Source organism: Pristis pectinata, chromosome 21 (assembly GCF_009764475.1).
Source record: "Pristis pectinata isolate sPriPec2 chromosome 21, sPriPec2.1.pri, whole genome shotgun sequence".
NCBI classification, from domain to species: Eukaryota; Metazoa; Chordata; class Chondrichthyes; order Rhinopristiformes; family Pristidae; genus Pristis; species Pristis pectinata.
Genome location: NC_067425.1, coordinates 8895396 through 8907477, shown reverse-complemented (window position 1 = coordinate 8907477; position 12082 = coordinate 8895396). Strand labels below are relative to the sequence as shown.

The 12082-nt window shown below is 43.1% G+C and overlaps 1 protein-coding gene across 1 annotated transcript in view; it reads right to left on the bottom strand.

The window, feature by feature from the left end:
- Positions 1 to 9739, bottom strand: part of LOC127581165 (kinase suppressor of Ras 1-like) — a 159173-nt gene extending 149434 nt beyond the window's left edge. Inside the window, exon 1 of the mRNA XM_052035229.1 lies at positions 9685 to 9739. Coding sequence (XP_051891189.1) covers positions 9685 to 9720 — 36 coding nt within the window. The 5' untranslated portion in view covers positions 9721 to 9739. The remainder of the gene's footprint in view (positions 1 to 9684) is intronic.
- Positions 9740 to 12082: the final 2343 nt, after the last annotated feature.

The window sequence follows — 12082 nt, the reverse complement described above, 5'->3', positions numbered from 1 at the left end:
CAGGGGTAGAGAGAAAATGGGGGTGACTGGATTGGTCTTCGAGGAGCAACGTAGACTCGATGGGATGAATGGCCTCTTTCTGTGCTCTAACATCCTACAATATCACCCAGTTCTTAACGTCACATCACTTGTACAACCAAACACCCTTTGTGATATTTAAAGAGGTTCTGTAAATCAAGCTTATTATAGTAATTAATGTATCAAACACAGATTTGATCAAATAACACACTGTCAACTAAATCTAAAGCCCACAGAAAAAGCTACAGCAACATATAAGTACAATATAGAAAACAAACTAGGAATTTTTATGTTTTGGGTTATTGAATCATGGAGCCACACAACACAGAAACAGGCCCTTTGCCCACTGACTCCACACTGACAATCAAACACCCATTTACACTCATCCTATGTGAAAGCCATTTTATTCTCCCCACATTTCCAACAATGCCACCCAGATTCTACCATTCACCTATTCATTGAGGGCAATTTACAGTGATCAATGAATATACCAACCTGCACCTCTTCGGGATGTGGAGGAATCAAGAGCACCTGGAGGAAACCCACGTGGTCACAGGGAGAATGTGTAATCTCCACACAAACAGCACTAGAGGTCAGGATCGAACTTGGGTCAGTGGAGCTTTGAGGCAGTGGCTCTACCACAGTTCTGTTGTATCAAGGCGCATTATAAATAAACACGAGTGTTCTATTAATAAAAGCAGCTGCTAAGATATGCAGCAAAGGGGTTTGTCTTGGGAAGGTTCAGTGGGCTTATCAACACTGACAGTGCTCAGCAACCTGAATATTCAAAATATCATTTGGTTGGCTTTTAAAACAGCCTTTGTTTGAAACATTTCTCAACTAAACCCTTCTATCCAAAGCCTCTTTCAACCACAAGTGTGTGCCAAATAACAAGGAGGAAAACCCATTTAATTATAACTGTCCAACTCCCATTTGTTAGTGAAAATTAATTAATTAATTAATTGATTGATAGGACTGCAGATGCTGACAGTCTGAAACAAAACCAGAAAATACTGGCAACAATCAGCAGGCCAGAGAGCGTCTGTGGAGAGAAAAACCGTGTTAATATTCATTTCATTTGTCAGAGCTGGGAAAGTCCAACAAAAAAAGTTAATTTTACATTATAGAGAGGTGAAGGGATGGAGGGATAGATGGGACAGAGGGAATATCATTGATAGGACGAGACTAGGTTTGCTGTGGTAATGAATTCCTAATGGGGGCAGACTGAGAGCGACAAAGAAATGTGATGCGTTGCAAATAGCAGGTCAGGCTAAGAGGGTAAAAAAGACGGAATGGAGAGGGTAAAAGTCAGGGTGGAGAGGGTAAAACTGAGCCAAAATCATAGATGGATGACCGAGAGCAGAAGTGGCCATTTCTGAGACATTTAGAGGATGTGAATTATCTGAAGCTGCAGAATTCAATCGTGTCAGGAAGGCTGTAACATGACTAGATAAAAGACACGGACAGATATGTTTGAGGGGGAGAGGGATGGAGAATTAAATTGGCCGGCAATGGCCAGGAACGCAGGGTCACTCCTGCAGACTGAACACAAGTGCTCCACAAAGCCATCACTCAAACTGCATTTGGTTTCAAGATTACGATGAGCCAGCTGCTAAATGAGTGGCTTATTAAGTCATTCAGAGAGTAGCTGAGAGTCTGCGACAGTGATGTGGGCCTGGAGGCACATGTAGACCATACCAAGTAAGAATACCAGTAAGGAAATGGTCCCTGAAGGACATTAGTGAACGGGACATTTTTTCAACAAAACTGTAGTGTCAAAGTCACCATTCCTAAGAATAATTGAGTTTTTTTTAATCTAGATAATTCATTTGTTTAAGTTCCATATCTGGCATGGTGGAATTTGAACCACCACCATACGAAAACTCGCTGAAGGTCGATCTGGTGGTTGAGAATTGGCCCAGGCAGAGAATATAAGAGCAAGGAGGTCATGCTTGAAATGTACAAAACACGATACAGGCCATATCTGTAGTACTGTATGCAATTCTGGTCACCACGCTACAGGAAGGATGTGGTGGCACTGGAAAGGATTCAGAGGAGGAGGGTCTCAGGGCTAGGGAATTATTGCACAAATTGGCTAGGCTGCGGTTGCCTTCCTGGAATAACAAATACTAAAGGGATAATTAAATGAGGTGTATAAAACTACAAGAAAGCTTGGCAGGGTAAACAGAAAAGACTTCCTTCGGCAGAAAGGTTAATAACCAGGAGATATCGATTTAAAGTCATCATTGAAAGTTTAGATTGGGTTTGGGGAACTATTCTTTCACCCAAAGAGTTGGGGGGGGGGGGGGGGGTCTGAAACTCAATGCATGAAGGGCTGGTGGAGGTTGAAACAAACGTAACATTTAAATGATACACTTGAAAAGTATCTGGATAGCATTTGCTGCTCTAGATCTACAGGGCCTCCGAATGAGACGTAAAATGTCCTGATAGTTCTTATTTTGGCCAGGCAGACACCGAAGGCCCACTGACAGTGCGGCAAATTGCTTTGCTTCTGAGATTCATCCACCTAGTTTGCAAAAAGACATAAGTGAAAATATGCTATGGAAACAGCAGAGGGTAAACTGGAATTCTGAACATTATGAATTGTTAATTAGATTTTTCCTGTGAGTAAGCTGTGGGAAACCTCAATGGTTAAGTATCTTATTGTTGCTTAATATTTCTTTGTGCCAGTGTAAAACCTTTTGTTTTGAAAGTGGAGGATCTTCCATTTAACAAGGAGGAAAATTATAGCATCGATAAGATCCTGCTCCTGTGTGTGTGTGTGTGTGTGTGTGTGTGTGTGTGTGTGTGTGTGTGTGTGTGTGTGTGTGTGTGTGTGTGTGTGTGTGTGTGACTGCCTGTATGCATGTTTCTTTTCTGTGTAAGTTTATGTGTGTTTGTGTCTCCTGTTTGTGTGTGTTTGTTTTGGTATGTGTTTCTCCTGTATGTATGTGTTTATGTGTGAGTGTATGTTTGTGTATGTATGAATGTTCTTATGCCTATGTCCTTGTGCGTGTGTGTGTGTGTGTGTGTTTTGCCTGCACCAGAACTAACAGGTATGAGTTCACCACATGGTGATCTAAGCACCTGTTTACAGGCATTAACTAATTTAGTCACCGATCGGTCTCACGTGCACAACTATAGTGAAATACAAATGAGGCTCTTGAAGATTAGTTGGATCACAAAAAAAAATGGATTGGAAGTTGCAGCAGAAATGTCAGACGTGTTTAAAGAAATAGGACGACTGCAATTAAATTCATTCTGGTCTTTAAAGCATACTCAAGATCCCCTGTGGTTAAGCAGGCATCTGGAAGGAGGAACTAGCAATAAACAGAAGCTTTTCAACATGTACTCATACAAGGAACCTTGGACTCAGGAGTATTAGGTAAATTATAAAGACAAGAAAAAGCAGGTTAGACAAGTAATATGAGAAGCCGAGAGAGTAAATAACCCCATATGTAAGGAACATATCAGGAACCAATGACGAATGTTTTAATGCAGTGAATTATTGGTCCATTAACATGGTAATGGTGAATTGGAATCTAACATCAGACAACATGAATTACTTCAATCAAGAATGGGAGAAAATGCTTTAATCCTACATAAAATACAATAATAACTTACATTTATTTAGTTCCTCAAGCATCCTCAGGTGTTTGACAGCAATGTTATCAAACTAAACTTAACATCAAGGCTCATGAAGAAATATTTGGGCAGATGAGTAAATGCTTGGTCAGAGAAGGAGATTTTAACCAGCGTCTCAACAGAGGAGAGTACAAGGTAACAAGACCAAGAGGCTGACAGAGGAAATTTCAGAGATTAGGTTCTAAGGAGCTGAACACAGAACTCATGGAGGGGAGATTGAGGTCAGGGATGCCTTTGGTGCACATAGGAGGAGATGTAAATGTTGAAGTATTTATGATTAGGTCCTCTTAAAATGGGCAATATATGGAGCCAGTTAACACCAGACATTTCTCCAACACTGACAATCATAGAATCATACAGCAGGGAAACAGGTCCTTCAGCCCAACTGGTCCATGCTGACCAAGATTCCCATCTAAACTAGTCCCATTTGTTGCATTTGGCCCATATCCCTCTAAACCTTTCAGATCCATGTACCAGTCCAATTGCCTTTTAAATGTTGTTAATGCACCTGCCTCAACCACTTCCTCTGGCAACTCGTTCCATATACTAACCACTCTCTGGAGAAAAAGTTGCCCCTCAGGTTCCTATTATATCTCTCCCCTCTCACATTAAACCCATGCCCTCTAGTTCTTGATTAACCCTGGGAATAAGACTGTGTGCATTCACCCAATCTATGCCTTTCATAATTTTATACACCTCTATAAGATCCTTTATTATTTGTACTGATGAGCTTAGCCAGTCACTTTTACATTCGATGAAAGTTTCCTTTAGTTTCCAGTGGAATCTTTCTTGAGAACCTTGACTCTGATACCTGGAATTATCTTGTTCGTGCATATTTGACCCATCTTCAAGGTCAGTAAGATCCTTCCTACGATTTGGTGACCAGAATGCACGCAGTGCTCGGAACCAAGTTCTCCAACTTGATACAGAAGTTACCGCATGTTGAAAACATAACAAATGTTGCGAAACTGATAAGACAAGTGGTAACCAAGCATCATTGCACAAAACTCAGCAATTTTAGCATTGAATACTATCAAAGGCTATGAGACAATGTGTTTGATGTCCGCAACAACAGTGGGAAACAGAACACAATTGTCATTTTATTAACAGAAGTAACATTATCCTTCTATGCGGGAGAAATAAAATATATTGAAATAATGTTAATCTGAAAAAATTGCACTCAGTTATAATTTTTTGATGCCTGCCTATGTAAAGCAGAATGGACAATTCACTCAACAATAGTAGCAGCATGATTGATATCTTTTTAGCTGTTTCAGTGTCAGCCTGGATCTTAAGTAAACCACAAACCTCAGTGGGTGTCTGACACTCAGAGCCATTTACAACCTGGCTTTCTGCAGTTCAGAGCAAGCATTAGCGTCATTGCCTCAGAGGTCGGGATAATAGCACCCAAAAACTAACATGGTTTCCACAAGGAATAAGCATAATCCCTGAATCTAACCCCAATTGTTTGTTGTGGATTTATATCTGTGAACACCTGCTCTATAATTCAGCACAACCTATGTACGATAAGTCATAGTGTCACACGGCACAGAAACAGGCCATTCGGCCCACCATGTCTATGCCGTCCTTTTACCCATCTATACTCATTCCATTTACACACGTCGTTTTCTGCTTCACCCTGCCATATCCACACCCTCTTCATGTTGCCTGGTCCACTTCCAATCACCCCGCTCTCCCTGAGACCGATTACTGTTGTGCCTTCCAGGGTTAATTGCCCCCTTCATTCTGTCCATCCCTGTTCCTGGTTCACACTACATGGTCTGCTTGGCCATCACCCTTTCAGTCCTTCCATAAGTTGGATCTTGACCTACGATAAGGTGAATGGATTCTTGACCTCACAATCTACATATTATGGCCTTCACCTTATTGTCTACCTGCACTGCACTTTCTCTGTAAATGTAGCACTATATTCTGCATTCTGTTATTGCTTTTCCCTTGTACTACCTCAATGTACTGATGTGATGAAATAATCCGTAGGGATAGCACGCAAAACAATGTTTTACAATAATACACCATTTCACCAATTTAAGATTAAACTTGGCATTGGTAAATAGGGTGTAGTTTCTGTCATTCTGGGAATCATCCTGTGATTCTCCTGAAAAGATTGCCATTGTTTTTGTGGAACCATCTCAGAACCTTCATTGTCAGAGGACAGTGTTGCTTTGTGGGAGTAGGTTGGCTCAGTATCTTTACCTAGCAACCGTTGAGTTTATTGGTATTGGTATTTGTTTATTATTGTCACTTGTACTGAGGTACAGTGAAAAGCTTGTCTTGCATACCGTTCATACAGATCAATTTATTACACAGTGCAGTTACATTGAGTTAGTACAGAGTGCATTGAGGCATTACAGGTAAAAACAATGACAGAGTATAGAGTAAAGTGTCCCATCTACAGGGAAGTGCATTGTAGGTAGACAATAAGGTGCAAGGTCATAACAAGGTAGATTGCGAGGTCAACAGTCCATCTCATCATATAAGGGAACCGTTCAATAGTCTTATCACAGTGAGATAGAAGCTGTCCTTGAGCCTGGAGATATGTGCCCTCAGGCTCCTGTATCTTCTGCCTGATGGAAGAGAAGAGAGAACGACCTGGGTGGGTGGAGTTTTGATTATGCTGGCTGCTTCACCAAGGCAGTGAGACGTATAGACGGAGTCCATGGAGGGGAGGCTGGTTTCCGTGACGTGCTGGGCTGTGTCCACAACTCTCTGCAGTTTCTTGCAGTCCTGGGCAGAGCAGTTGCCATACCAAGCCGTGATGCTTTCTATGGTGCATTGATAAAAATTGGTGAGTGTCAAAGGGGACATGCCAAATTTCTCTAGCCTCATGAGGAAGTAGAGGCGCTGGTGAGCTTTCTTGGCCGTGGTGTCTACGTGGTTGGACCAGAACAGGCTATTGGTGATGTTCACTCCGAGGAACTTGAAGCTCTCAACCCACTCGACCTCAGCACCATTGATGTAGACAGGTGCATGTACACCGCCCCCTTTCCTGAAGTCAATGACCAGCTCTTTTGTTTTGCTGACATTGAGGGAAAAGTTCTTGTCATGACACCATGTCACTAAGCTCTCTATCTCCTTCCTGTACTCCGGCTCATCGTTACTTGAGATACGGCCTACTATGGTGGTATCATCTGCAAACTTGTGGATGAAGTTAGAGCAGAATCTGGCCACGCAGTCATGAGTATACAGGGAGTAGAGTGGAGGGCTGAGGACACAGCCTTGTGGGGCACCAGTATTGAGAATAATCGTGCTGGAGGTATTGCTGCCTATCCTCACTGATGGTGGTCTGTTGGTCAGAAAGTCAAGGATCCAGTTACAGAGGGAGGTGTTGAGTCCCAGGTCTCGGAGTTTGGTGACAAGCTTACTTGGGATTATTGTATTGAAGGCAGAGCTGTAGTCAATAAACAATAGTCTAACGTGGGTGTCTTTACTGTCCAGATGCTCCAGAGCTGAGTGTAGGGCCAGGGCGATGGCGTCCACTGTAGACCTTTTAAAGCAGTAGGCAAATTGCAGTGCGTTGAGGTTATCTGGGAGGCTGGAGTTGATGTGTGCCATGACCAGCCTCTCAAAGCACCTCATGATGGTGGATGTCAGAGCCACTAGTCGATAGTCATTAAGGCATGTTACCTTGCTTTTCTTTGGTACTGGGATGATAGTGGTCTTCTTAAAACAGGTGGGAAACTCACATTGAAGCAGGGAGAGGTTAGATATGTATGCAAATACCCCCGCCAGCTGATCAGCACAAGATCTGAGCACTCGGCCAGGAACACCATCCGGGTCAGATGCTTTCCTCTGGTTCACTCTCCAGAAGACTGATCTTACATCCTTGACGGTGACCACAGGTTCAGTTGCATTGGAGGCTGTCAGGGTGGGTGGTGACAATCCACTTCCTTTCTGTTCAAAACACGCATAGAATGCGTTAAGGCCCATCCTTCTGCATGCTTCAGTGAACAAGGCAGCAATGGCTTGGAGCTTGGCCTCCAAGTGTGCACAAACACCTGTGCCTTCTCGATAAAATCACTCAACCTGGTAACCAGACCTGCACAATGTTGTAGTGAATGGCATCAAAAGCACATAAGACAGAACAATTACTAGCAGTGGAAAAAGAGTGGAAGCTAGAGAGGAACAAACAATGAATGTTAATCAGACTTTTGTATTCAATAATATTAAGGGAGCTCTTTCGTATGTAGGGTGTCTGTAAGTCAGGCGGTCATAACCTGTGGACAGCCTGTAGTCATTCACATTACTTTCAGGGCATTCCAAAGCATTTTACAACTAACGAATGAAGTACTTTAGAAGTGTGGTCACCATTGTAAGTTCATCCTTCCTACATTACCCTCAGATAACCTAGCCGTGGGCTGTACAAGCAACAGGGAGCTTATCATTGCTTTATACTGATAAGCTGAATGGTTTAACCTACAGTAATGTTCCCTTCACACTTGTTGGCTTCTAAGGTTAGTCGCTGTCAGCCTGCAGACAAGCCCCTTAGGCTTGAGCGTGTGAGATATATCTCAAGTGGGTGAGGGCAGAGTTTGGCATAAAGAATAGAAGTTCGACACATAGAAATATCTCACTAGATCAATTCAGAAAACCTTACTCACAGGTATGGTGAGTCCCCTAATCCCAACCCTGATGGAAGGAACTTGGACTGGGCTGTTGGGAGAAGTGGGGAGAGTACATTACACACCAAGAATGCCTATTCATGTTACATCAGTAACTTAAGGTCAGTGCTTGATCTAATGCAGTAATTTGAGAGTGTCAAAATTCTAAGCACATTTGTGAGATTTCACCAGCGTTGATGGCGAGGACTTGGCAGTGTAGACGATGGAGGCTGTTTCCCTTGGCTGGGGAATCTAGAGCAAAGGTTACGGTATCAGAGAATGAGACTGGTCAATTCAAACTGAGACTCAGAGAAGTTTCTTCACACTGTCTGTGAAACTTTGGAATTCAGTACTGCAGAGGGCTATGGATATCCAGATGGGTCAATTCTAAATCAAGGCATAAAGACAAGTGGGGATTGGGTGAGGAAAGCCCAAGCCTTACTCGAAGGCAGAGCTGACTCAAGGGATTGTGTCACTCCTGCTCTTGTATTCTCGTCATATTAAAGAGTGAAGGGCTGCCCTGTCTGAGATGCTGTCCTTTGGATGAGACAGGCAGACATAAGAGATTCCATGGTATTGATATGTTTGACCCAGTGTCCTGGAACTCGTATATCTCTTTTAACAGGCATTAATAAAACAGATTACCTGATTGTCACCTACTTGCTAATTGTGGGATCTTGCTGTGCACAAGTTGGCTGCCATCATCCCTATATTAGAGCACTGACTAATATAGCAAAGTATTTCACTGGCTGCTAAGCAATTTAGGTCATGAAAGATACTATATAGAGAGCACAGAAGCAGAGTGTTTGTTAGTGGACCAGTAACCAGAAGCTTGGGTAATTGATCCAGAGACAGGAATTCAAATCCCACCTAAACTCAAGCAATTAAATAAATCTGGAATAAATTAGTATTGGTAACAATAACTATGAAACTACGTAAAAGCATATCTGTTCAGTCGTAGCCTTAAGAGATGGAAATCCCAACTTAACACGGCCTTTGTGTGATTCCAACTCCAAGAACATAGTTGATTCCCAGCTGCATCCTCAATTCAGGCGAAATAAGGGACTGTCAATATACACTTGCATTCCCAATGGCAGCCCCAACCCATGACTGAATAAAAAAATGGGCTGAAGTGTCTTCCCTTCCCTGTCATTAATGCTGCTAAAAAGTTTATGTGTACATTGTGAAGTGTAAAGTACATATCTTATATTTCATACTTGTAATGAGACAGAAGGAGGCCATTCACTCCATTGATTCCATGTTGCCCCATGTTGGTCCCATACCTCCTCTTATTGTTTCCCTGTATCCCTGCAACTTATTCTCTCATTGTCAATCAGCTCCCCTTCAGTACTTTTTTTTCCCATTGACCCACATCGTAACTTACAGTAATTAATTAACCCACCTGTAACTGGAGCAGAGGAAAAACCCAGGTGATCATGGAGAGAACATGCAATCTCCATACAGGCAGCAGCTGAGGTCAGACCGAGCCTGGGTCCCTAGAACTGTGAGGCAGCAAGGCTAACCACTGTACCACTGTGTCACCATAAATGCCTCTCCCACTTCTTGCAAGATGCTATTAATATGGAGATGTCAAAGTATACGCAAGAGCCAGATGGAACTAACAGGCACACAGATAAAAAGGCAAAGACCAAGATAGAGGTGAGGCTTCACCAGGGCGATAAGACTCAGAGGCTGGGATGGAGACTGATGTGAAGGATGAGACATAAAGGCTGGAACAGAAGATAAGACCATAAGGAAACAGGACGCATTGAGATTCTGGAGGCAGAGCAGGGGAGGGTAGTAAGGATGTGATGCAGAGACCGAGCTGAGACAGGAAGCACTGGATAATCTGAAATGGAAGACTGACATGGAGAGGGATTTGGCTGCAGGCGAAGAAAGGGGAAAGGAAAAAGAAAATAGAACATTACGTAAAGGAAAAGCTGTAGCTGAAAAAAAGTTGAGGGCTTCTTGTTGGTGTTGGCTTTTTAGTGCGAATCCTTTCTTGCTGAATTCAGTGAAAAGAAAATTTACTGTATTTCAAATTAATCAGCTTTTATAAACTGTCCACCAAAATCCTGATCCAAATCCAGTCTTACCTGGGTAAACATCTCATTGATTGGAGTCTGCCTGTGTTGCAAATGTTTGCAAAATGCTTCAGCGGTTTGGGAGCAGATATTTTCTACTCTATGATGTCTGCCTCCGGTTCGTGGTTGCCCATCTCCAGCAATAGTTAAGCAGCCTTGGAAGTGTTTTCGCCCTGACCACTATCCTGTGCATGTGAGGAAACTGCCGTGGCAGACATTTGGTGGTGGCAACCTGGGGTGGAGAGATGGAGCTGTGTGTGAGTGCAGAGATACATTTGTTGGTAGCTGGGATTTGTCGATGTGTTCACTGACCTTGGCTACACATGCAAGGTCATTAAACTTTATATATCCCTGCATCCAACTCACTGGTGCCTCACTTCTGATATCCATCTCCTTGGCCCCACACTTCCAAATCCCAGTTCAGAGCTGATCTGGAAGGCTTTCTGGGCGCTATGGTTGATTTGCCTCTCTCCATTGGCTGATAGGACAGCGGTTACAAATTCAACAGCAGCCTAAAAATGGAATTGGATTGGAAGTGAATAAAATGCCAGTATAAAGGAACAGAGAACCAAAGAACCAGCATAATAGAACTGCTGCCTCTCGGTCCCAGTGACCTGGGTTCAGTACTGACCTCAGCTGCTGTCAGTGTGGTGTTTTGCACATTCTCCCTGTGGCCATGTGGGCTTCCTCTGGGTGCTCCCGTTTCCTCCCACATCCCAAAGATAAGTGGATCGGTAGATTAATTGGCCACTATAAATTGCCCCTAATATAGGTGGGTTGGCAGAATCTGAGGAGAGTTGATGGGAATGGGACTAATGTAAGATTAGTGTAAATAGGTGCTTGACGCTCAGTGCAGACGGTAGCCGGAAGGGCCTGTTTCTGCGTTGTATCTCTTTATGACTCTATGGCGCCATGACTCTAAATAATTGAAGCTGTGCTGAAAGATTTAGGTTATAAAATGTGTTTGCAGGCGGAAATAAATTTAACAGAGCTGATATTTGAGTTTCCTTGCAATGGCCCCCACAGTTAAACACCTCTGGCCTGACGTGAAAAATGGCCGATTGTGCTTGGAACCAGCAGCTGCTAAACTGTTTCCTGCTCAGGCTGCAAACTGGCAGGCTACTAAAATCTTCAGGAAAGGTCAGGAGATCAAGAGGTGACAATCAACAGCAATTCCTGGAGGAAAGCAACTCAAGCAGTAATCCGCAGTGTTGCTGGGAAACTCAAAGCTTCTGATAAACAAAGCAAGAGGCTGTCGTTTCGACATAGCTGGAAGCTGTATTCTGGGCAACCTATTAACTCTGTTCTCCCAGGCTGACGAGTTTGTTAATCTATATCCCCATAGGGAATCAGCAAAGCTGCACATTTGTCTCTATATTTAGTGTAATCACTACACTGTAGCTCATCACCCTGTGTGACATTAATGTATGGTTCAGTAGGCTAGAAAATGGCCTTTAAACAGTCATGCTATAGCACCCTTCAATTGTTAGGGGGTTGTGAGGGGATGGGGAGAGATACTTCATGAATGGGGGGGGAAGGGGGGGGGAATTAAAGCTTGAAGGCAAAAGGACTCACACGTGACACTTATACACACATTTGGCAGGACTGTCCAAAGAGAAACTTCTCCCCGTTAATCCCCACCTTTAAGGCACTGCTTTAAACCTACCTCTTTGACCAAGCTGTTGGATGCCTACCCAACACTTCCTTACATGATAT